The sequence below is a fragment of the Oncorhynchus kisutch genome, unplaced genomic scaffold, assembly GCF_002021735.2.
Source record: "Oncorhynchus kisutch isolate 150728-3 unplaced genomic scaffold, Okis_V2 scaffold1960, whole genome shotgun sequence".
NCBI classification, from domain to species: Eukaryota; Metazoa; Chordata; class Actinopteri; order Salmoniformes; family Salmonidae; genus Oncorhynchus; species Oncorhynchus kisutch.
In genome coordinates, this window is record NW_022263905.1 from 1 (window position 1) to 23,939 (window position 23,939).

General features: G+C 44.6%; 1 protein-coding gene across 1 annotated transcript; it reads left to right on the top strand.

Moving 5' to 3' along the window:
• Positions 1-71: 71 nt before the first annotated feature.
• Positions 72-19,812, top strand: LOC109880715 (C-type lectin domain family 4 member E). The gene is made up of 7 exons (XM_031819219.1): positions 72-234; positions 4,423-4,506; positions 4,591-4,671; positions 4,756-5,031; positions 16,654-16,793; positions 17,036-17,145; positions 19,140-19,812. The coding sequence occupies exons 2-7, from the start codon at positions 4,488-4,490 to the stop codon at positions 19,270-19,272; spliced, it is 759 nt and encodes a 252-aa protein (XP_031675079.1). The 5' UTR covers positions 72-234; positions 4,423-4,487; the 3' UTR covers positions 19,273-19,812.
• The last annotated feature ends 4,127 nt before the right edge of the window (positions 19,813-23,939 follow it).

The window sequence follows — 23,939 nt, forward strand, 5'->3', positions numbered from 1 at the left end:
TCAGCTGCTGTTAGCTGGAGCCAGCCACCAGGATTGAACCAACCCAACATCATTATCATTACCAAATCTCCTCTCCTACCAGTGTCCAGGGACAAAACCACACATCACTATCACATCTTCACACAGCATCAGTCTCTCTGACCTGCAATGTGGTACTCAGTACTTCCGTCACTGTCTGCACTGTGCTGGAAAATGGAAAGCAAAGTCAACTGGTGTCAACAACCCTAACCACAGGTAAGGAATTATCCTACTAAAGTATTATGTTTGGTGTCAAAGTTTATAAGATCTTAACTAGATATCAAAATAACCTCCTACATAGGCGATTACATCACCTGGTTTAAACATCTCTAGAGACTATATCACTCTCTTCATTACTCAATGCCTAGGTTTACCTCCAATGTACTCACATCCTACCTTACCTTTGTCTGTACATTTTGCCTTGAATCTATGCTATCGTGCCCAGAAACCTGCTCCTTTTACTCTTTGTTTACGAATGTGCTAGACGGCCAGTTCTTATAGCATTTAGCCGTACCCTTATCCTACTTCTCCTCTGTTCCTCTGGTGATGTAGAGGTTAATCCAGAACCTGCAGTGCCTAGCTCCACTCCCACTCCCCAGGTGCTCTCATTTGTTAACTTCTGCAACCGTAAAAGCCTTGGTTTCATGCATGTTAACATTAGAAGCCTACTCCCTAAGTTTGTTTTACTCACTGCTTTAGCACACTCTGCCAACCCGGATGCCTTAGCCATGTCTGAATCCTGGCTTAGGAAAACCACAAAACCCCCTGAAATTTCCATCCCTAACTATAAAATTTTCTGCCAAGATAGAACTGCCAAAGGTGGCGGTATTGCAATCTACTGCAAAGATAACCTGCAGAGTTCTGTCTTACTATCCAGGTCTGTACCCAAACAATGCGAGCTTCTACTTCTAAAAATGAACCTTTCCAGAAACAAGTATCTCACCGTTGCCACTTGCTATAGGCCACCCTCTGCCCCCAGTTGTGCCCTCGACACCATATGTGAATTGATTGCCACCCATCTATCTTCTGAGCTTAACCCCGGCCATCCTACAATCTAAGCTTGATGCCTCCAATCTCACACAATTTATCAATGAACCTACCAGGTACAACCCCAAATCCGTAAACACCGGGCACCCTCATAGATATCATTCTAACTAACTCGCCCTACAAATACACCTCTGCTGTTTTCAATCAAGATCTCAGCAATCACTGCCTCATTGCCTGCATCCGTAATGGGTCTGCGATAAAACGACCACCCCTCATCAGTGTCAAACGCTCCCTAAAATACTTCAGCGAGCAGGCCTTTCTAATCGACCTGGCCAGGGTATCCTGGAATGACATTGACCTCAATGTCAGTGCCTTCCTCAACATCTTAAATAAGCATGCTCCATTCAAAAAATGTAGAACCAGGAATAGATATAGCCCTTGGTTCACTCCAGACGTGACCAGCAAAAAAACATCCTGTGGCGTTCTGCATTAGCATCGAATAGCTCCTGTGATATGCAATTTTTCAGGGAAGTTAGGGACCAATATACACTGGCTGTTAGGAAAGCTAAGGCTAGCTTTTTCAATCAGAAATTTACATCCTGTAGTACAAACTCCGAAATGTTCTTGGACACTGTAAAGTCCATGGAGAATAAGAGCACCTCCTCCCAGCTACCCACTGCTCTGAGGCTAGGAAACACTGTTACCACCAATAAATCCAGTATAATTGAGAATTTCAATAAGCATTTCTCTATGCACCCTCCACAGCAACCCGCCCAAGCCCCCATCATTTCTCCTTCACCCATATCCAGATAGCTTATGTTCTGAAAGAGCTTGCAAAATCTGGACCCCTACAAATCAGCCGGGCTGGACAATCTGGAACCTCTCTTTCTAAAATGATCTCTCGAAATTGTTGCAACACCTATTACTAGCCTGTTCAACCTCTCTTTCATATTGTCTGAGATTCCCAAAGATTGGAAAGCTGCCGCGGTCATCCCCCTCTTCAAAGGGGGAGACACTCTAGACGCAAACTGCTACATACCTATATCTATCCTACCTCTCTAAGGTCTTCGAAAGCCAAGTTAACAAACAGATTAACGACCATTTCGTATCCCAACGTACCTTCTCTGCTATGCAATCTGTTTTCGGAGCTGGTCAAGGGTGCACCTCAGCCACGCTCAAGCTCCTTAACAATATCATAACCGCCATCGACAAAAGACATTACTGTGCAGCCGTGTTCATCGACCTGGCCAAAGCTTTCGACTCTGTCAATCACCACATTCTTATTGGCTAACTCAACAGCCTTGGTTTCTCAAATGATTGCCTCGCCTGGTTCACCAACTACTTCTCTGATAGAGTTCAGTGTGTCAAATCGGAGGGCCTGTTGTCCGGACCTCTGGCAGTCTATGGGGGTGCCACAGGGTTCAATTCTCAGGCCGACTCTCTTCTCTGTCTACATCAATGATGTCGCTCTTTCTGCTGGCGATTATCTGATCCACCTCTACACAGACGACACCATTCTGTATACTTCTTGCCCCTCTTTGGACACTGTGTTAACTAACCTCCAGACGAGCTTCAATGCCATACAACTCTCCTTCCATGGCCTCCAACTGCTCTTAAATGCAAGTAAAACTAAATGCATGCTCTTCAACCGATCATTGCCCGCACCTGCCCGCCCATCCAGCATCACTGGATTGCTCTGACTTAGAATACGTGGATAACTACAAATACCTAGGTGTCAGGCTAGACTGTAAACTCTCCTTCCAGACCCACATTAAGCATCTCCAATTCAAAATGAAATCTAGAATCGGCTTCCTAATTCGCAACAAAGCATCCTTCACTCATGCTGCCTAACATACCCTCGTAAAACTGACCATCCTACCAATCCTCGACTTCGGCTATGTCATCTATAAAATAGCCTCCAACACTCTACTCCACAAATTGGATGCAGTCTATCATAGTGCCATCCGTTTTGTCACCAAAGCCCTATACACTACCCACCACTGCGACCTATACGCTCTCGTTGGCTGGCCCTCGCTTCATACTCGTCACCAAACCCACTGGCTACAGGTTATCTACACGTCTCTGCTAGGTAATGCCCCGCCTTATCTCAGCTCGCTGGTCACCATAGCAGCACCCACTCATAACACGCGCTCCAGAAGGTATATTTCACTGGTCACCCCCAAAGCCAATTCCTCCTTTGGTCACCTTTCCTTCCAGTTCTCGGCTGCCAATGACTGGAGCAAACTGCAAAAATCACTGAAGCTGGAGACTCCTATCTCCCTCACTAGATTTAAGCACCAGTTGTCAGAGCAGCTCTCAGATCACTGCACCTGGACATAGCCCATCTGTAAAAAGCCCATCCAACTACCTCATCCCCATACTGTATTTATTTGCTTATCTTGCTCCTTTGTACCCCAGTATCTCTACTTGCACGTCCATCTTTTGCACATCTACCATTACAGTGTTTAATTGCCATATTGTAATTACTTCGCCACCATGGCCTATTTATTGCCTTAACTCCCTTATCTTACCTCATTTGCACTCAGTATATACTTTTTTTCCTACTGTATTATTGACTGTATGTTTTGTTTATTCCATGTGTCACTCTGGGTTGTTGTATGTGTCGAACTGCTTTGCTTTATCTTGGCCAGGTTGCAATTGCAAATGAGAACTTGTTCTCCACTAGCCTACCTGGTTAAATAGAGGTGAAATAAATAAATAAATACTTTAGTAATCATAATGTATGTGTCAGCATGGGATGTAAAGGTACATTTTCTTTGACTACTATTCTACTTTTCCTCCTGTTCAAGAGTATAGAAATCCTCATAATTTCATGATAATTTTAGCGTAATTATTTCTATATAGTCTATACTTTCTCACTCTGAACTTCTAACTCCAGTGGGAAGGGTGTGACTTCTTGACAACGATCACAATGTCTCCAACGTACAACGCTCCTGGAGCAATTAGGATGAAGTGCCTTGTTCAAGGGCACAACATATTTTTCACCTTGTCCGCTCCGGTATTCAAACCTGCAACTTTCGGTTATTGGCACAACACTGTAACCTCGAGGCTGCCTGCCTCTACCTTACCCCTAACTACAGTGCCCATTAATATTGAGGCTACCTGCCTCTACCTACAGTGCCCTTTTTCAGGTGCGAGCTTTCACATTGCATTTGTTTTAGGGGGCAGGAGAATTGACGAGGAGAAAACTCCAAATAACTTTGATTGCTTTAATTATACTTTTTTTACACTGCAAATTGTAACTATTTTTAATGCCATGAGAGGTAGCGGATCCAGCCAAATAGGTTCTGGAATGCATCAGTCCAAAACTGAAAGGTGCCAGATCCTGTTCTAAAGCATCGATCATACAAGTAAAACACATGACCAATTATCTGACTTTAATAACTTGTTATTCAGAACATTTTCAGTGGTGGAAGAGACCCTCCACAGTTGCTGCAGTGTTTGTTGTACTGGCTGTGATCATGGGCCTGTGGGATTCCTGTAAGTGAACATTGTTTTTTACTAAAACATTTGTAGTCAATGTTGTGACAGTTACACATTTTGATTGACTTTTCCATTTTACAGATGCAGCTGCAGAGAGAGACCAGCTACAGACAATTTACAACACCCTGACTAAAGAGAGAGACCAGCTACAGAATAGTCTAAATACCAGGACCACAGAGAGAGACCAGTTACAGAATAGTCTAAATACCAGGACCACAGAGAGAGACCAGCTACAGAATAGTCTAAATACCAGGACCACAGAGAGAGACCAGCTACAGAATAGTCTAAATACCAGGACCACAGATAGAGACCAGCTACAGAATAGTCTAAACACCAGGACCACAGAGAGAGACCAGCTACAGAATAGTCTAAATACCAGGACCACCGAGAGAGACCAGTTACAGAATAGTCTAAATACCAGGACCACTGAAATAGATGAGTTGATGAAGAGTCTGAACACTACAACTATGGAGCGTGACCAGCTACAGAAGGAGAAAGAATGGCTGAACTGGAAGATCAATGGTAAGGACAGCCCCCCCACACAGTTTCGGTAGTTGACCTGTTATTTCACACCCAAGCAAATTCAAGAAGTATTGTCAGCGCTAGCCGTGGCCATTAGGAACAGTAACAAATGACAGGAACTGTGTTTTGCCGTAGTGCTCAACACATGCCACAGGAGATCAGAGTTATAATCAGAACTACATACCTCGAACACCCTCAGATTTAGGTTTGTCAGTCAAGGAAGTTAGATAAATTGTTGTTGGACATTTTTTATAATTCACCAGTGACCTTGTGGTTAGTGTTCGCCCTGAGATTGGAAGTATTGAGAGTTCGATCCCCGACCGAGTCATATGAAAGGCTGTAAAATGTTACCCGATGAGTGTCTGCTTGGCACTCAGCATAAAGGAGATAAAGCGGAGGTCCTACGATAGACTAGTGTCCAGCGGGTGTACTTACATTTTAATTTGATTTAAACAGGATCAACTAGGACCAATGTCTCATTTGCAGTAGAGCCCTGTTTTCAATACAAAGAAATAAAACACATACATGCACAACTACTTAGACACAAGACATATACACCTTAAGAAAACAATCACAATTAACAGTTAAAAACTGTTCGACATGTAAGGTGCATCACAACTGAAGGGACATTTTCTGATCTGTGTAGAAACTGGGGATCTGAAGTGTAATGTAATACATTGACCCAGTTTTTAATTAGTAATTCTAGAAGAGACTAGAGATGTCAGATACATTGGAAGTTGTTACTTGTACATCAAGCTGTCTCTACAGAAACAGGAGACTAGATCCTATGAGCTGTTCTGACCTCTCATAAGACAAGGCTCATGCAAAGCTACTTATTGAATGTGTGAATAAATAATAGTTGCAAAAGTTATGTTTAACGTGTAAATGTCAGATACACTGAACAAAAATATAAACGCAACATGTAAAGTGTTGGTCTCATGTTTCATGAGCAGAAATAAAAGATACCAGAAATGCTCCATACACACAAAAAGCCAGTTTCTATCAAATGCTCAAATTTGTTTTCATCTCTGTTAGTGAGCATTTCTCCTTTGCCAAGATGATCCGTTCCACCTGAAAGGTGTGGCATATCAAGAAGGTGATTAAACAGCATCATAATTACACAGGTGCAACTTGTGCTGGGGACAATAAAAGGACACACTAAATTGTGCAGTTTTGTCCACAACACAGATGTCTCAAGGTGAGGGATCATGCAATTGGCATGGCAACTACAAGAATGTCGACCAGAGTTGTTGCCAGATAATTGAATGTTCATTTCTCTACCGTAAGCCGCCTCCAACGTCGTTTTAGAGAATTTGTCAGTACGTCCACCCGGCCTCACAACCCCAGACCACGTGTAACCACGCCAGCTCAGGACCTCCACATCTGACTCCTTCACCTGCCACCCGGACAGCTGATGAAACTGAAGGTTTGCACAATCGATGAATTTCTGCACAAACTGTTAGAAATCGTCTCCGGGAAGCTCTTCTGCATGTAGCAAGGATCTGTACACATTTCTTGGAAGATGAAAATGTCCCAGTTCTTCCATGTCCTGAATAGTCACCAGACATGTCACCCATTGAGCATGTCTGTGATGCTCTGGATTGACATGTACGACAGTGTGTTCCAGTTCCCGCCAATATCCAGCAACTTTGCACAGGCATTGAAGTGGAGTGGGACAACATTCCACAGGCCACAATCAACAGCCTGATCAACTCTATGAAGGAGACAAATGATGGTTGTCTGATCCACACCACTACCTTTAAATTTAAGATATCTGTGCCCAACAGATGCATATCTGTATTCCCAGTCATGTGAAATCCATACATACAGGATTCTTCTGTTGAAGGAGAGGTGGACCAAAACGCAGTGTGGTTATTTAGATACATCTTTAATAAAGATGAAAATAGAACAATATACAAAAACAAGAACCGTGAAAAACCGAAAACAGCCCTATCTGGTGTAACAAACACAAAGACAGGAACAATCACCCACAAAACCCAAAACAAAACAGGCTACCTAAATATGGCTCCCAATCAGAGACAATGACTAACACCTGCCTCTGATTGAGAACCATATCAGGCCCAAACACAGAAACAGACAAACAAGACATCCAACATAGAATGCCCACTCAGATCACACCCTGACCAAACAAAACAGAACATACAAAGCAAACTATGGTCAGGGTGAACCAGTACCCCCCCCCCCCCCCCCAAGGTGTGGACTCCGGCCGCAAAACCTGAACCTATTGGGGAGTGTCTGGGTGGGCATCTGTCCGCGGTGGCGGCTCTGGTGCTGGACGTGGCCCCCACTTCACCATAGTCTTAGTCCGCCCCATTGTCCGCTTCCGTGGCCTCCTAACCACGGCGACCCTTCTAAATGAACCCACTGGACTGAGGGGCAGCTCGGGACAGAGGGGCAGCTCGGGACAGAGGGGCAGCTCGGGACAGAGGGGCAGCTCAGGACAGACTGACAACTCTGGCAGATCCTGGCTGACTGGCGGCTCTGGCGGATCCTGGCAGACTGGCGGCACTGGCGGCTCCTTGCAGACTGGCGGCGCTGGGCAGACTGGCGGCGCTGGGCAGACGGGAGACTCTGATGGCGATGGGCAGACGGGTAGCTCAGGCGGCGCCGGGCAGACGAGACTCCAGCGGTGCCGGAGAGGAGGGAGGCTCCGGCGGCGCCAGACAGGCGGGAGACTCCGGCGGCATCAGAGAGGAGGGAGGCTCCGGCGGTGCCGGACAGGCGGGAGCACCTGCATTGCTTGCTGTTTGGGGTTTTAGGCTGGCTTTCTGTACAGCACTTTGAGATATCAGCTGATGTACGAAGGGCTATATAAATACATTTGATTTGATTTGATTTGATTTAGGGACGAGACGGAGACACAGCCCGGTGCGGGGGGCTGCCACCGGAGGGCTGGTGCGTGGAGGTGGTACCGGATAGACAGGACCGTGCAGGCGCACTGGAGCTCTTGAGCACCCAGCCTGCCCAACCTTACCTGGTTGAATGCTCCCGGTCGCCCTGCCAGTGCGGCGAGGTGGAATAGCCCGCACTGGGCTATGCAGGCGAACCGGGGACACCATGCACAAGGCTGGTGCCATGTAAGCCGGCCCAAGGAGACGCACTGGAGACCAGATGCGTAGAGCCGGCTTCATGGCACTTGGCTCGATGCCCACTCTAGCCCGGCCGATATGCGGAGCTGGTATGTTCCGCACAGGACTATGCACCCACATTGGGGACACCGTGCGCTCCACCTGCCCTGTCTCCCCAAATCCTAATCGACCTAACACTCTGAATAAAAAGGATCTATTCACGCGATCAAAGGCTTTCGCCTGATCTAGCACTGCTACCATTAAAGGCAGTCCTCTATCTTCAACCCAAGCGATGGAGTCCCTGATTAACTGTAGGTTCCATCTAATAGAGCGGCCCTCTACCCCGCACGTCTGATCCTCATGGACGACGTAGGGAAGGGCTGTGCGCAACCGGTCTGCTAAAACCTTTGCAAGTAGCTTGTAATCTACACACAGCATGGTCAATGGCCGCCAGTTGCCAAGGTCTGTTACTTCCCCCTTCTTATATAAAAGTGACAGCACACCAACAGCCATTGATCCCCCCGGGACCCCCGTCTCAAGGATGGCCTTCACACCCCCTCGCACATGGACCGGAGGCTTTCAAGCCTCCAAAAGAAACCAAAAAACCCGTCAACAAAAGCCTGCTCCTCCAGCACATCCCGATCTAACTTCCAGTACCCCCTACCAAAGAGGCAGACTGGCGACCCCACCTGCAGGAGCACCCCGTCGTGATCCGAAAAGAAAACAGGCAACAGCCGCCCAGACAACTTACCCAAAGACCTGGGTACAAAAATATAGTAGGACCGGCCATTTTCGGAGTAGTGTGCAGGCCACCATCAACCAGACCATGGCAAGCCATTAGCCCGGTGATGGCGCCTGCACTGAAATCTGTATTAAATCCTAAATCTGTATTAAAATCCCCCCTATCACTAATTTCCTATTTGTGACACACAGGGGCGTCAGACAGTCCACCATCTCCCTCCTGTCTGCCTCCACCTGTGGCCCATACACTACCACTAATCTAAATTTACAATCCCTTATCGTGACATCCACCCCTATAACCCTCCCTTGCATCACCACAAAAGAACCCTCCACTTTTACCTCCCTGTGCCCACACAAAATCCCTACCCCCGATGAGTGCACCCCCCCAATACCCCAAACCGACTCCCCCTTGTCCCACTCCCTCTTAAACCTACTAACATCCCCTCCATCCCTCAGGTGAACATCCTGTAAAAAACAAAAATCAAACCCCACACCCTCCAAATAACTAAAAACCGCCCTCCTCTTAACATAATCCCTTAAACCCCTTACATTTAAACTAACAAAAGTAAAATTAGACCCCATGAAATAATAAAATCATGTAATACACTCAAATTCTAAACCCAGACAGAAAAAAACAAAAACAGGAGACTCACCCGATGCTCCCCTGCTCCATATCTACCTGTGAAAACACCATCCGTACTCCCGGCATCCCCCCCTCTTCCTCCATCTCACCAACCCAGGATGCAGGAATAGTGTTTGGCTCCGGGGTGCCCTGCACCCTGGGTCTCCCCCACACTCCTCCCCCTCCCCAGTGCTGCAGCTGGTTTGGAAAAAAATAGGGGAGGCTGAGTCCCCAAACAAAAAACTCCCCACCTCCTCCTGTACCCAGTCCTGAGTCTTGTTAGGTGTGACCCCACCCAACATAAGTTGAGGGCCTGGGGAAACCAGCAGCAACCCAGAGGTTTCTCCCACCCCATCACTCTCTTGACCATCCCCTCCCTCTCATTGTCGGCCAATCGCACCCTCCTCTTCATTCTCTTCTTTGGTGATGGCGGCAGTGGAGAGATACCACCCTCCCCCCCGCCAGTTCCTCCACCATACCCCTCATCTCTTCCACCAGGGCACTTTCCCCCCACTCCACTTGCTCTTCCACCGTCTCCTTCTCCAACACTCCTCTCTCGCTTTCTTCTCTCTCATGCTCCTCCACTCGGTTGCCTTCTTCCGCCGCTTTTCCTGGTTCTCCTACTCCCGTGCCTTCCGTTTCCTTCTCTCTTCCAGCCGCCGCTTCTTGATCCTCCTCCTTCCTTGCGACCCTCCCCTCTGGACCTGTACTCTGGTCATGAGGCGTGCTTCTTTCCCCTCCTCTTCTTCCCCCGCTCCTGCTCCCCCCCCCAGCCACAGACGCGTATGACCTCTGACAAGCCGGGCACCCCCGCCACAGGTGTGCTAACGAGCCACACCCGTGGCACGCCTTAGGCTTGTCACAATCCTTCGCCTTGTGCTCCCCAGATCCACAAAATCTGTATTTTCTTGCGCTGCACGAGGCGAAGATGTGGCCATAGGCCATACAACGCCTGCAAAATGGAGGCTGACGTGCATAAAACAACGTCCCCCTGTCAGCCCCCAGGGAGAACATAGCAGGAGGATGGAGGTAGCCACCATGTCCCTTTGGGTCCTCCCTGAGGAGGGCCTGGAAGCCTCTCCTCCCATTCCAAAACCCAAAGGAGTCTTTGAGGTGCCTTGCTGAGGAGACGTTATCCATGTATCTCCCCAGAAAGGCCCTCACCTTTTCGTCCTTAACGTATGGGTTGTAAATGTTGACAGTTACAACCCTAAAGTTGTTCCTCGCCAGGCTTGTTATTTCATAGTGGCTCATCGGCCTCTCACCTCCCACTGCTCTTGCCCTTCTCAGGATATCATCGTGTTTCTCCTCTGTATGTAGTGCCACGTCGTATGCTCCCTCCAACGAGTTGCCTTGGAAACAAAACACGTCCTTCACCGTCAGCTTTAGAATCCCCATCAAAATTGTCCTTCCAAAAGTTTCCCGTCCTAAAGGCTCCAACTCCTTTTCCTTCCAAGCAAACCGAATCGTGTTGGCCAGCCCAATCCCAGGGACCGACCGTGTTGATGGATTTTGCACCATCTCCGCAAGGACAGAGCCTGGGCGCGAACCCAGAGTCTCTGGGGACACAGCTGGCACTGCAGTACAGCGCCCTTAACCACTGCGCCACCCGGGAGGCCATGTTCTTTTTATTTTAAATAACATTTGAGTGTCAAAGTCATAGTAAATGTCATTCAAGTAACACATATGGTAAATGCTTGCTTCTGGTATGCAAGCTATTTTAATTAGTTCCCCGCATCCAGTGCAGGCGGGAGGGATTGTTAATTGCGCTACCAAACTGCCCCTAATCAAAACGAAACAAAACGGCCTAAACCCAGCCGTCAGAAAACACAGAAAATTTAACTTTTTTCAATGTGTCAATCACTCTCGAGTCATCTGGGACCCACGAGCTAAGCCCAAGGGACTACTAGGGGGGCACTTGAACATTCGTAGTGTCATTCCAAAAAGTGATCAAATTCAACATCTACTCACAGACTCCAACCTTGACTTTCTCTGCCTCTCAGAGACATGGCTCCATAAACACTCTCCATGTGCTGCTTTGGTTGTGCCTGGCTACAATGTTTTCAGGAGAGACAGGATTGAGGGAAGAGGAGGGGGTGTGATGATTTACATTAAAGAACATATCCGATGTAAACAAATTGAGTGGTCATGTGATAATGAACTAGAATGTATCGGCCTGAACGTTACACTGTCTCCCCAAATGTCTTTTACCCTCATTGGAATGTATAGGCCACCTTCCACCAAAAGTGTGTTTTTTGATCAGTTTAATACCATGCTTAGGGAATGTGATTTTGGGAAAGAGGTAATCTTAATGGGAGATTTTAACATTAATTATGAAGACAAGTGTTGTAGGAAAACCCTCAAACGGATCACTAATACCTTTGACCTTACACAGCTAGTTAAAGGGCCAACCAGGGTGACTTGTTGCTCTAAAACACAGATTGATTTGGTGTTCAGTAATAAACCAGAGAGAGTGACTAAATCATTCAATATGGTTACTGGGCTGTCTGATCATAATCTGACACTTATAGCCAGAAAGCTGTCTAAGAGCAGGTTTAACCTCTCCACTGTTAGAAAGCCAGATCAACTCAGAATACCTAAGAGTGAATTAAATAATTTTGAAAAAGCAATTAAGGGAATAAACTGGAATGATCTCTTGTCCTATACAGACGTGGAAGCTGATAGTCAGGTTTTTCTATCCACAATCCAGACTACAATAAATGGCTTCCTAAAGAAAATCAAATCCAAACCTGGCCAAAAGAGCACTCTTCCTTGCCTAAATGGAGAAATCTGTAAATTGATGAAAGAACGTGATTATGCTCTAAAAATAGCCCTAAAATCTAAATTAGAGCATGACAGACGTAGGTTTACCATGTTGAGAAATAAGGTGATGAAAGAAATCAGACAGGCCAAGGCAAACTTTTTTATTAACATAATTGGTGAAGCAAAGGGAAATGCTAAATTGATATGGGAGAATCTAAAAAAGTTAACAGGGAAAGACCATAGTAACACTGCAAAAAGACTAGAAATCATGGTGAATAACAATCTAACACAGGATGCAGTCGAAATAGCAATAGCCTTCAATTCCTACTTTATTGACTCTGTCAGGGTACTGACACAGAACCCCTCCACTTGTTTCTTGGGCTCAGTGCTAGTGAATGACACTCAACCTGTCTTCATCATAAGGGAGGTTTCTGAGTCAAAGGTGAACAAGGTGATTAGCTCACTAAAGAACTCTAAAGCCAAAGATGTGTTTGGGATGGACTCTACCTTTCTTAAAAACTACAAAGAGTCACTCATTGGCCCCATTACTAAGGTCACCAACATATCTATTGGTCTCGGTGTGTTTCCAAGGGTATGGAAGTCGGCCATAATAACGGCCATCTTTAAATCAGGCGACCCTGCTAACGTGAGTAACTACAGGCCCATTAGTATATTACCTGTGGTGTCAAAGGTTGTTGAAAAGTGTGTAGCAGAACAACTGATTGCCCACCTCAACAACAGCCCCTTCACATTACACTCCATGCAGTTTGGCTTCAGAGCGAAACACTCCACAGAAACGGCCAACTGCTTTCTTCTGGAAAATGTGAAGTCCAAGATGGACAAAGGGGGTGCTGTTGGGGCTGTGTTTCTGGACCTAAGGAAGGCTTTTGATACTGTTAACCATGAGATTCTCATCACAAAATTGTCCAAGTTCAACTTTTCCCCTGATGCCTTGAGATGGATGAAATCATACCTTGAAGGCAGAACTCAGTGTGTCAGAGTGAGCAATGAGCTGTCGCCCACTCGTAGCTATGATGTGGGCGTGCCCCAAGGGTCAATACTGGGGCCCCTCCTGTTCAGCCTGTACATTAATGATCTGCCTTCTGTCTGTACTGGGTCTGAAGTTCAAATGTATGCAGATGATACAGTGATATATGTGCATGCAAAGAGCAAACAACAAGCTGCACAAGAACTCACTACTGTAATGGTCCAGGTTACAAAGTGGCTCAGTGACTCGTGTTTGCATCTCAATGTGAAAAAAACTGTTTGCATGTTCTTCACAAAGAGGGCAACAGATGCTACTGAGCCAGATGTCTATGTGTCAGGGGAGAAGCTCCAGGTGGTATCCGATTTTAAGTACCTTGGCATCATACTTGATTCCAACCTCTCTTTTAAAAAGCATGTGAAAAAGGTAATTCAAATAACCAAATTCAACCTAGCTAATTTCCGATTTATACGAAATTGTTTGACTACAGAGGTAGCAATACTGTACTTCAAATCTATGATACTCCCCCACTTAACATACTGCTTGACTAGTTGGGCCCAAGCTTGCTGTACAACATTAAAACCTATTCAGTCTGTCTACAAACAGGCTCTCAAAGTGCTTTATAGGAAGCCCAATAGCCATCATCATTGTCACATCCTTAGAAAGCATGAGCTCTTGAGGTGGGAAAATCTTGTGCAATACACCGACGCATGTCTTGTATTCAAGATCCTCAATGGCCTGGCTCCCCCTCCACTCAATATTTTTGTTAAACAGAAAACCCAGACATATGGCAGCAGATCCACAAGGTCTGCCATGAGAGGTGACTGTATAGTTCCCCTAAGGAAAAGCACCTTTAGTAAATCTGCATTCTCTGTGAGAGCTTCCCATGTCTGGAATACACTGCCATCAGATACACATAACTGCACCACATATCACACTTTCACAAAATGCTTGAAGACATGGCTAAAGGTCAATCAGATTTGTGAACATGGTCCCTAGCTGTGTGTTGCCACTCCATGTTGTCTGTTGTCTGTAGCTTGTGAGGTGTGGAAACACTTTGTTGCTTTTATGAATTTTGTCTTGCTGCTTTTTGTTTTATGCTGCTCTGTCTGTATGCTACGTCTTGCTTGTCCTATGTTGCTCTGTCTGTATGCTATGTCTTGCTTGTCCTATGTTGCTCTGTCTGTATGCTATGTCTTGCTTGTCCTATGTTGCTATTGTCTGTATGCTACGTCTTGCTTGTCCTATGTTGCTATGTCTGTATGCTACGTCTTGCTTGTCCTATGTTGCTATGTCTGTATGCTACGTCTTGCTTGTCCTATGTTGCTCTGTCTGTATGCTACGTCTTGCTTGTCCTATGTTGCTCTGTCTGTATGCTACGTCTTGCTTGTCCTATGTTGCTATGTCTGTATGCTACGTCTTGCTTGTCCTATGTTGCTATGTCTGTATGCTATGTCTTGCTTGTCCTATGTTGCTATGTCTGTATGCTATGTCTTGCTTGTCCTATGTTGCTATGTCTGTATGCTATGTCTTGCTTGTCCTATGTTGCTATGTCTGTATGCTATGTCTTGCTTGCCCTATGTTGCTCTGTCTGTATGCTATGTCTTGCTTGTCCTATGTTGCTCTGTCTGTATGCTATGTCTTGCTTGCCCTATGTTGCTCTGTCTGTATGCTATGTCTTGCTTGTCCTATGTTGCTATGTCTGTATGCTATGTCTTGCTTGTCCTATGTTGCTATGTCTGTATGCTATGTCTTGCTTGTCCTATGTTGCTCTGTCTGTATGCTATGTCTTGCTTGTCCTATGTTGCTATGTCTTGCTTGCCCTATGTTGCTCTGTCTATATGCTATGTCTTGCTTGTCCTATGTTGCTCTGTCTGTATGCTATGTCTTGCTTGTCCTATGTTGCTATGTCTGTATGCTATGTCTTGCTTGTCCTATGTTGCTATGTCTTGCTTGCCCTATGTTGCTCTGTCTATATGCTATGTCTTGCTTGTCCTATGTTGCTCTGTCTGTATGCTATGTCTTGCTTGTCCTATGTTGCTCTGTCTGTATGCTATGTCTTGCTTGTCCTATGTTGCTATGTCTTGCTTGCCCTATGTTGCTCTGTCTATATGCTATGTCTTGCTTGTCCTATGTTGCTATGTCTTGCTTGTCCTATGTTGCTATGTCTTGCTTGTCCTATGTTGCTATGTCTTGCTTGTCCTATGTTGCTATGTCTTGCTTGTCCTATGTTGCTATGTCTTGCTTGTCCTATGTTGCTATGTCTTGCTTGTCCTATGTTGCTATGTCTTGCTTGTCCTATGTTGCTCTGTCTGTATGCTATGTCTTGCTTGTCCTATGTTGCTCTGTCTGTATGCTATGTCTTGCTTGTCCTATGTTGCTATGTCTTGCTTGCCCTATGTTGCTCTGTCTATATGCTATGTCTTGCTTGTCCTATGTTGCTCTGTCTGTATGCTATGTCTTGCTTGTCCTATGTTGCTCTGTCTGTATGCTATGTCTTGCTTGTCCTATGTTGCTATGTCTGTATACTATGTCTTGCTTGTCCTATGTTGCTATGTCTGTATACTATGTCTTGCTTGTCCTATGTTGCTATGTCTGTATACTATGTCTTGCTTGTCCTATGTTGCTATGTCTGTATACTATGTCTTGCTTGTCCTATGTTGCTCTGTCTGTATGCTATGTCTTGCTTGTCCTATGTTGCTCTGTCTGTATGCTATGTCTTGCTTGTCCTATGTTGCTATGTCTTGCTTGCCCTATGTTGCTCTGTCTATATGCTATGTCTTGCTTGTCCTATGTTGCTCTGTCTGTATGCTATGTCTTGCTTGTCCTATGTTGCTCTGTCTATATGCTATGTCTTGCTTGTCCTATGTTGCTATGTCTGTATACTATGTCTTGCTTGTCCTATGTTGCTATGTCTGTATACTATGTCTTGCTTGTCCTATGTTGCTATGTCTGTATACTATGTCTTGCTTGTCCTATGTTGCTCTGTCTGTATACTATGTCTTGCTTGTCCTATGTTGCTATGTCTTGCTTGTCCTATGTTGCTCTGTCTGTATACTATGTCTTGCTTGTCCTATGTTGCTCTGTCTGTATACTATGTCTTGCTTGTCCTATGTTGCTCTGTCTGTATACTATGTCTTGCTTGTCCTATGTTGCTATGTCTGTATACTATGTCTTGCTTGTCCTATGTTGCTCTGTCTGTATACTATGTCTTGCTTGTCCTATGTTGCTATGTCTTGCTTGTTGCTATATGTTGCTATTGTTTATATTGTAATTGTTTTTAATAACCTGCCCAGGGACTGCGGTTGAAAATTAGCCGGTTGGCTAAAACCGGCACTTTTACTGAAATGTTGATTAATGTGCACTGTCCCTGTAAAAATAAAAAATAAACTCAAACTCAAACTCAAATGTGAAACTTCTAGGGTCCTGTCCTGAAGGATGGAGAAGGTTTGGCTGCAGCTGTTACTACCTCTCTACTGAGAAGAAATCCTGGGAGGAGAGTAGACAGGACTGTCTGGAGAGAGGAGCAGATCTGGTGATCATTAACAGTAAAGAGGAACAGGTGAGAGACAGACATGTATCTAGCACTGCATCTCACTAGACACTCTGGTTCGAATCCAGGCTGTATCACAACCAGCCGTGATTGGGAGTCCCATAGGGCGGCGCACAATTGGCCCAGCGTCGTCTGGGTTTGACCGGTGTAGGCCGTCATTGTAAATAAGAATTTGTTCTCAGCTGATTTGCCCGGTTGAATAAAACATAAATGAGTTAAACTGTACCAATGTTTTTTCTGTTCCTCAACAGACATTCATCAATGGGTTTGAATCAGTCAATTTTTCCTGGATTGGTCTGACTGACTCTGTTACTGAGGGGACCTGGAAATGGGTGGACGGCACCCCACTGACCACCCCAAGGTAAGAGACTACTGATCTATAATAACACTGACCACCCCAAGGTAAGAGACTACTGATCTAATAACACTGACCACCCCAAGGTAAGAGACTACTGCTCTATAATAACACTGACCACCCCAAGGTAAGAGACTACTGCTGTAATAACACTGACCACCCCAAGGTAAGAGACTACTGCTCTAATAACACTGACCACCCCAAGGTAAGAGACTACTGCTCTAATAACACTGACCACCCCAAGGTAAGAGACTACTGATCTATAATAACACTGACCACCCCAAGGTAAGAGACTACTGGTATATAATAACACTGACAACCCCATGGTAAGAGACTACTGGTATATAAAACACTGACAACCCCATGGTAAGAGACTACTGGTATATAATAACACTGACAACCCCAAGGTAAGAGACTACTGGTGTATAATAACAAATCAAATCAAATTTTATTTGTCACATACACATGGTTAGCAGATGTTAATGCGAGTGTAGCGAAATGCTTGTGCTTCTAGTTCCGACAATGCAGTAATAACCAACAAGTAATCTAGCTAACAATTCCAAAACTACTACCTTATAGACACAAGTGTAAGGGGATAAAGAATATGTACATAAAGATATGAATGAGTGATGGTACAGAGCAGCATAGGCAAGATACAGTAGATGGTATTGAGTACAGTATATACATATGAGATGAGTATGTAAACAAAGTGGCATAGTTAAAGTGGCTAGTGATAAATGTATTACATAAAGATGCAGTAGATGATATAGAGTACAGTATATATGTATACATATGAGATGAATAATGTAAGGTATGTAAACATTATATTAGGTAGCATTGTTTAAAGTGGCTAGTGATATATTTTACATCATTTCCCATCAATTCCCATTATTAATTCCCATTATTAAAGTGGCTGGAGTTGAGTCAGTGTGTTGGCAGCAGCCACTCAATGTTAGTGGTGGCTGTTTAACAGTCTGATGGCCTTGAGATAGAAGCTGTTTTTCAGTCTCTCGGTCCCAGCTTTGATGCACCTGTACTGACCTCGCATTCTGGATGATAGCGGGGTGAACAGGCAGTGGCTTGGGTGGTTGTTGTCCTTGATGATCTTTATGGTCTTCCTGAGACATCGGGTGGTGTAGGTGTCCTGGAGGGCAGGTAGTTTGCCCCCGGTGATGCGTTGTGCAAACCTCAATACCCTCTGGAGAGCATTACGGTTGTGGGCGGAGCAGTTGCCGTACCAGGCGGTGATACAGACCGACAGGATGCTCTCGATTGTGCATCTGTAGAAGTTTGTGAGTGCTTTTGGTGACAAGCTGAATTTCTTCAGCCTCCTGAGGTTGAAGAGGCGCTGCTGTGCCTTCTTCACGATGCTGTCTGTGTGGGTGGACCAATTCAGTTTGTCTGTGATGTGTACGCCGAGGAACTTAAAACTTACTACCCTCTCCACTACTGTTCCATCGATGTGGATAGGGGGGTGTTCCCTCTGCTGTTTCCTGAAGTCCACAATCATCCCAAGGTAAGAGACTACTGCTCTAATAACACTGACCACCCCAAGGTAAGAGACTACTGCTCTATAATAACACTGACCACCCCAAGGTAAGAGACTACTGCTCTATAATAACACTGACCACCCCAAGGTAAGAGACTACTGATCTAATAACACTGACCACCCCAAGGTAAGAGACTACTGCTCTATAATAACACTGACCACCCCAAGGTAAGAGACTACTGCTCTATAATAACACTGACCACCCCAAGGTAAGAGACTACTGCTCTATAATAACACTGACCACCCCAAGGTAAGAGACTACTGCTCTATAATAACACTGACCACCCCAAGGTAAGAGACTACTGATCTATAAAACACTGACCACCCCAAGGTAAGAGACTACTGCTCTAATAACACTGACCACAGTGGAAGGAGTAGGACTGATTCTCTGTGTTATTCATACTCTGGGTTCTGAGAACCAGTCTAACTCTAACTGTTATTTCTTCTGCAGGTATTGGATGATTGAACATCCTCGTGGTGGTACACTCCAGAACTGTGCATTCATCCATCACATGTCATCAGGCCATGGACAATGGTGGAGTTTTAATTGTTCCTCTTCAGAACAATGGATCTGTGAGAAATAGGCTTCTCTTAGGTACTTTCTCTGCACTGCTGATTAATGAACTCTCTACTGTATGTTAATGATGGTCTGAAGACTGGTGTGATTTGATAGAATGGTACTCTGAACTACAGGTCGGAGAGAAACACATGCACACATTCAGACACACCAACATACAGGACCTGAACAAGAGTCTCCCACGAGAGAAACGACACCTTTATTAGACAGAGGAAATTCCCTTTCGGGCCGAGAGCTGACACTGATTTTGAAGTTGCAGGCAGGGCTACCTCATCACGTGACTATGAGTAACCAATCATGACCGACTCATGTCTGCTACACAATCATTTATTCATATGTCAAACAATGATGTGTAGAATATAGATATCATTCAATAGCCGCTGTCAATCAATTACTGTTAAGTTCTACATTTCTAAATACATTTAAAATGACTGTATATGTTTATTAGTTATACAGTATGTCTGCTTCTTGTGCTTTTATCATTCCGTACTTAAACAACGTGTACTTCCTGCTTATTCAATAAATCATTTCATCTTTATTAAAGACATTTCTTGTCTAGTACATTGTTGTTCTCTCTAATCTGTTCTATACTTTATCTAATATTAACATGGAGTCTAGAAGGACAAGACTCCTCTGTCTCTTTAGGAGAGTGAATGTTACTGTTTACATTTGGACTCATATCTTGTTAAATTCCTCTATGTTGTGACAACACCAGATTGAAGGGTTGGATCGTAACCATTAGTTATCAAAGCAGTGTCTATGGTTTTGTTACTAATCTAACAAATGGGACTAATCATTGACTACAGTAGGACAGGTGCAATGACCTCCAGTTATCAGAGAGACAGCCTTCAAATCAAATCAAATGTATTTGTCACATACACATGGTTAGCAGATGTTAATGCGAGTGTTGCGAAATGTTTGTGCTTCTAGTTCCGACAATGCAGTAATAACCAACGAGTAATCTAACCTAACAATTCCAAAACTACTACCTTATACACACAAGTGTAAAGGGATAAAGAATATGTACATAAAGATATGAATGAGTGATGGTACAGAGCGGCATAGGCAAGATGCAGTAAATGGTATAGAGTACAGTATATACATATGAGATACGTAATGTAGGGTATGTAAACATAGTAAGTGGCATTGGCAGGGTTTTGGCAGGGTTAGGCAGGGTTTTGGCAGGGTTAGACAGGGTTTTGGCAGGGGTAGGCAGGGTTTTGGCAGGGTTAGGCAGGGTTTTGGCAGGGTTAGACAGGGTTAGACAGGGTTATGGCAGGGTTAGGCAGGGTTTTGGCAGGGTTAGGCAGGGTTTTGTTGGTGTGATTGTCCGAATGCATGAGATTCATCTAAAAGCCTATAAATCATTGGAGGCTGCTGAGGGGAGGACGGCTTGTAATGATGGCTTAGAACAGAGCAAATAGAATGGCATCAAACACATAGAAACCATAGAAACCATATGTTTGATGTATTTGATACCATTCCACTAATTCTGCACCAGCCATTACAAGCCCATCCTCCACACTTAAGGTTCCACCAATAAACATCCATTCCATGTGACCATGTATGACCGGCCTAGAGGAGCTACAGCTTGTGCTAATTCATTAACACTACATTACACAACACTAACCCCATACACTAGGGCTCTTTCTCAGTCTTCTAAACATCCTGCTTCTCCTTCACTGATCTGAAAGAGCTGACCAGGTGAAAGCTAAGCCAATCTAATGATGAGCTTCCTTCCACCATATTGCTTTCACCTGTGACGCCAATCAGTGCAGATGTAGGGGAGGAGACAAGGAGAGAGACTATAGTGAAAGAGCCTCTGGCCACATTCAGAAGTCAAACTTGGTCAAAAGTTGCAGATATAAATTATATCAATAAAGCAGACATGATTCCTTATTCTACATGTCAGAGGCATGTTTTTTACTATGTAGTATATTTCAATCTGAAGGTTTGTAAACTTTGAATCCAGCTGAACAGGTGACATGTCCACAAATCCTGTACCAAGACCACAACAAAGTGGTCGATTATTGTACTGCTTTAACTTTCCTTATAAAGACAAATTTCTATTTTATATTTCACCTTAATTTAACGAGGTATGCTAGTTGAGAACATGTTATCATTTACAACTACGCCCTGGCTAAGATAAAGCAAAGCTGTGCAACACAAACAACAACACAGAGTTACACATGGAATAAACAAGCGTACAGTCAATAACACAATAGAAAAAAGAAAGTCTATATACAGTGTGTGCAAATGGCGTAAGGAGGTAGGCAATAAATAGGCCATAGTAGCGAAGTAATTACAATTTAGCAAATTGGAGTGATAGATGTGGTGTGATAGATGTGAAGATGATGATGTGCAAGTAGAAATAGTGGTGTGCAAAAGAGCAGAAAAGTAAATAAAAACAATATGGGGATGAGATAGGTAGTTGGATGAGCTATTTACAGATGGGCTATATACAGCTGCAGGAATCGGTTAGCTGCTCAATGATATGTATTAAACATAGACTATTCACAGGGGGCGCTGTTTCGAAACCTCAAAATTAAACATGGTCTCAATAACAAGATGAAATGAGCTGAAACACATGGCAGTTTCTTGTCATTCTTGCTAGCAATCTGGCCATCCAGAATCACAACCAAATCTAACAAAGAGTCACTGACCACAACCAAAAAGAAACCAGTGGGTTTAGGAGGGGTTCTGAAAGACTCTCATGGGGGAGTCCACTGGGAGTTGACTAGCAACAACTGGAACCTAAAAGACACCCATCATGAGCGCCCACTAAATTTGCCCAAGAACAGAAACAAAAGAGCAACCATCACCAAACTAAAAGACAGGATGCAAACCAAAAACTGGAGCAAAACAGGGAAGATCAGATATAGGAATATTTTTCTAGAAATCAAATCAGGAGGAACAACTAAAGGTGGAACCCTCCACATCTCTCAACACAACTGGAGCATAGGGCCAGCCACTCTTAAATAGCACCTGGGCCAACATCGTCAACTAACCCTCCACATCTCTCAACACAACTGGAGCATAGGGCCAGCCACTCTTAAATAGCACCTGGGCCAACATCGTCAACTAACCCTCCACATCTCTCAACACAACTGGAGCATAGGGCCAGCCACTCTTAAATAGCACCTGGGCCAACATCGTCAACTAACCCTCCACATCTCTCAACACAACTGGAGCATAGGGCCAGCCACTCTTAAATAGCACCTGGGCCAACATCGTCAACTAACCCTCCACATCTCTCAACACAACTGGAGCATAGGGCCAGCCACTCTTAAATAGCACCTGGGCCAACATCGTCAACTAACCCTCCACATCTCTCAACACAACTGGAGCATAGGGCCAGCCACTCTTAAATAGCACCTGGGCCAACATCGTCAACTAACGAGATGGACAAGCCAGCACAGGTGTAACACCCACTGACTAACGAGGTGACACCAATCGGTGTCCCAATCGCTAAATGTGCTAACTTCCAACCTCAAAATAGAAATGGAAAATCCAAAGACTGTAACATCTTCCCCCTTAAGACAACAAATATATCCTATATTTTAGTTGGACAAGTTCTCACAACAAACAGAAAGTAACTTCCAATCTCACAAAATGATCAACTTAAATGCGTCACCTCCTTAAATATAAACATGGTCGCCTACTGGCTGTCACCACTTAAATACATGACAAAACAGTCACTATTTCATATTTATATATTTATGATTTTTTTTGCCTAACACTGAAGTTTTGAGAAACAGAGGTAAAATCACATATGTTTCTATATCTCTCAACCAAAACCCATCTCCAAAACGGCAAAACGTGCAGTCAAAAACGTATTGACTAAACGCCCTTGAAAGACAATCAGCAACCAAGTTGTCCTTACCACAGACATGTCTGACTTCAAGGGGAAACTCCTGCAATATGAGACTCCAGCAAAGGAGTCGGCGGTTCATGGAGCTCGTCTTTTACAGGAAAATGAGAGGGGTTGTGATGGTATAGACCACTATAGTGGTAGAGGGTTATGATGGTATAGACCACCATAGTGGTAGAGAGTTATGATGGTATAGACCACTATAGTGGTAGAGGGTTATGATGGTATAGACCACTATAGTGGTAGAGGGTTATGATGGTATAGACCACTATAGTGGTAGAGAGTTATGATGGTATAGACCACTATAGTGGTAGAGAGTTATGATGGTATAGACCACCATAGTGGTAGAGACCGATACATAAACCTTGAAGTGCTGAAGAGCCTGTACCAAAGCGAGCATCTCTTTCTCTATAGTGTATTAGTGTTTGTGATATGAGGCCCATTTCTTTGAAAAGTACCCCACAGCGTTGTTATCGTCTTTCTGTAGGAGCACAGCCCCAGTTCCTACATCACTGGCATCGGTGTACAAACCAAATGGACGATGGAAATCCAGAGCAGCTGGCACCGGTGCAGAGACCAAAAGGGTCTTAGTGTTTCATAACCTGAACAGAAGACAAAAGGTAGGAAAACAAACCATCAGGAGAGACAAAAGCAGACAAATCTTTGGCGATCTGAGTTAGAGAGGTCTGCCAATATCCCTTCAGCAGATCAAACTCTCTAGCGTATTTATCAGTACCAACACGGTCCACACAATCGTCGACCCTGGGCAAAGGGTACGAGTCAGACTTAGTCAAGACATTGAG

Excerpts from the sequence above, each read along its gene's own strand:
- LOC109880715 (XM_031819219.1), top strand. Across the intron at positions 16,794-17,035 it reads TTAACAGTAAAGAGGAACAG|ACATTCATCAATGGGTTTGA; the intron begins GTGAGAGACAGA and ends GTTCCTCAACAG. Across the intron at positions 17,146-19,139 it reads ACCCCACTGACCACCCCAAG|GTATTGGATGATTGAACATC; the intron begins GTAAGAGACTAC and ends TTTCTTCTGCAG.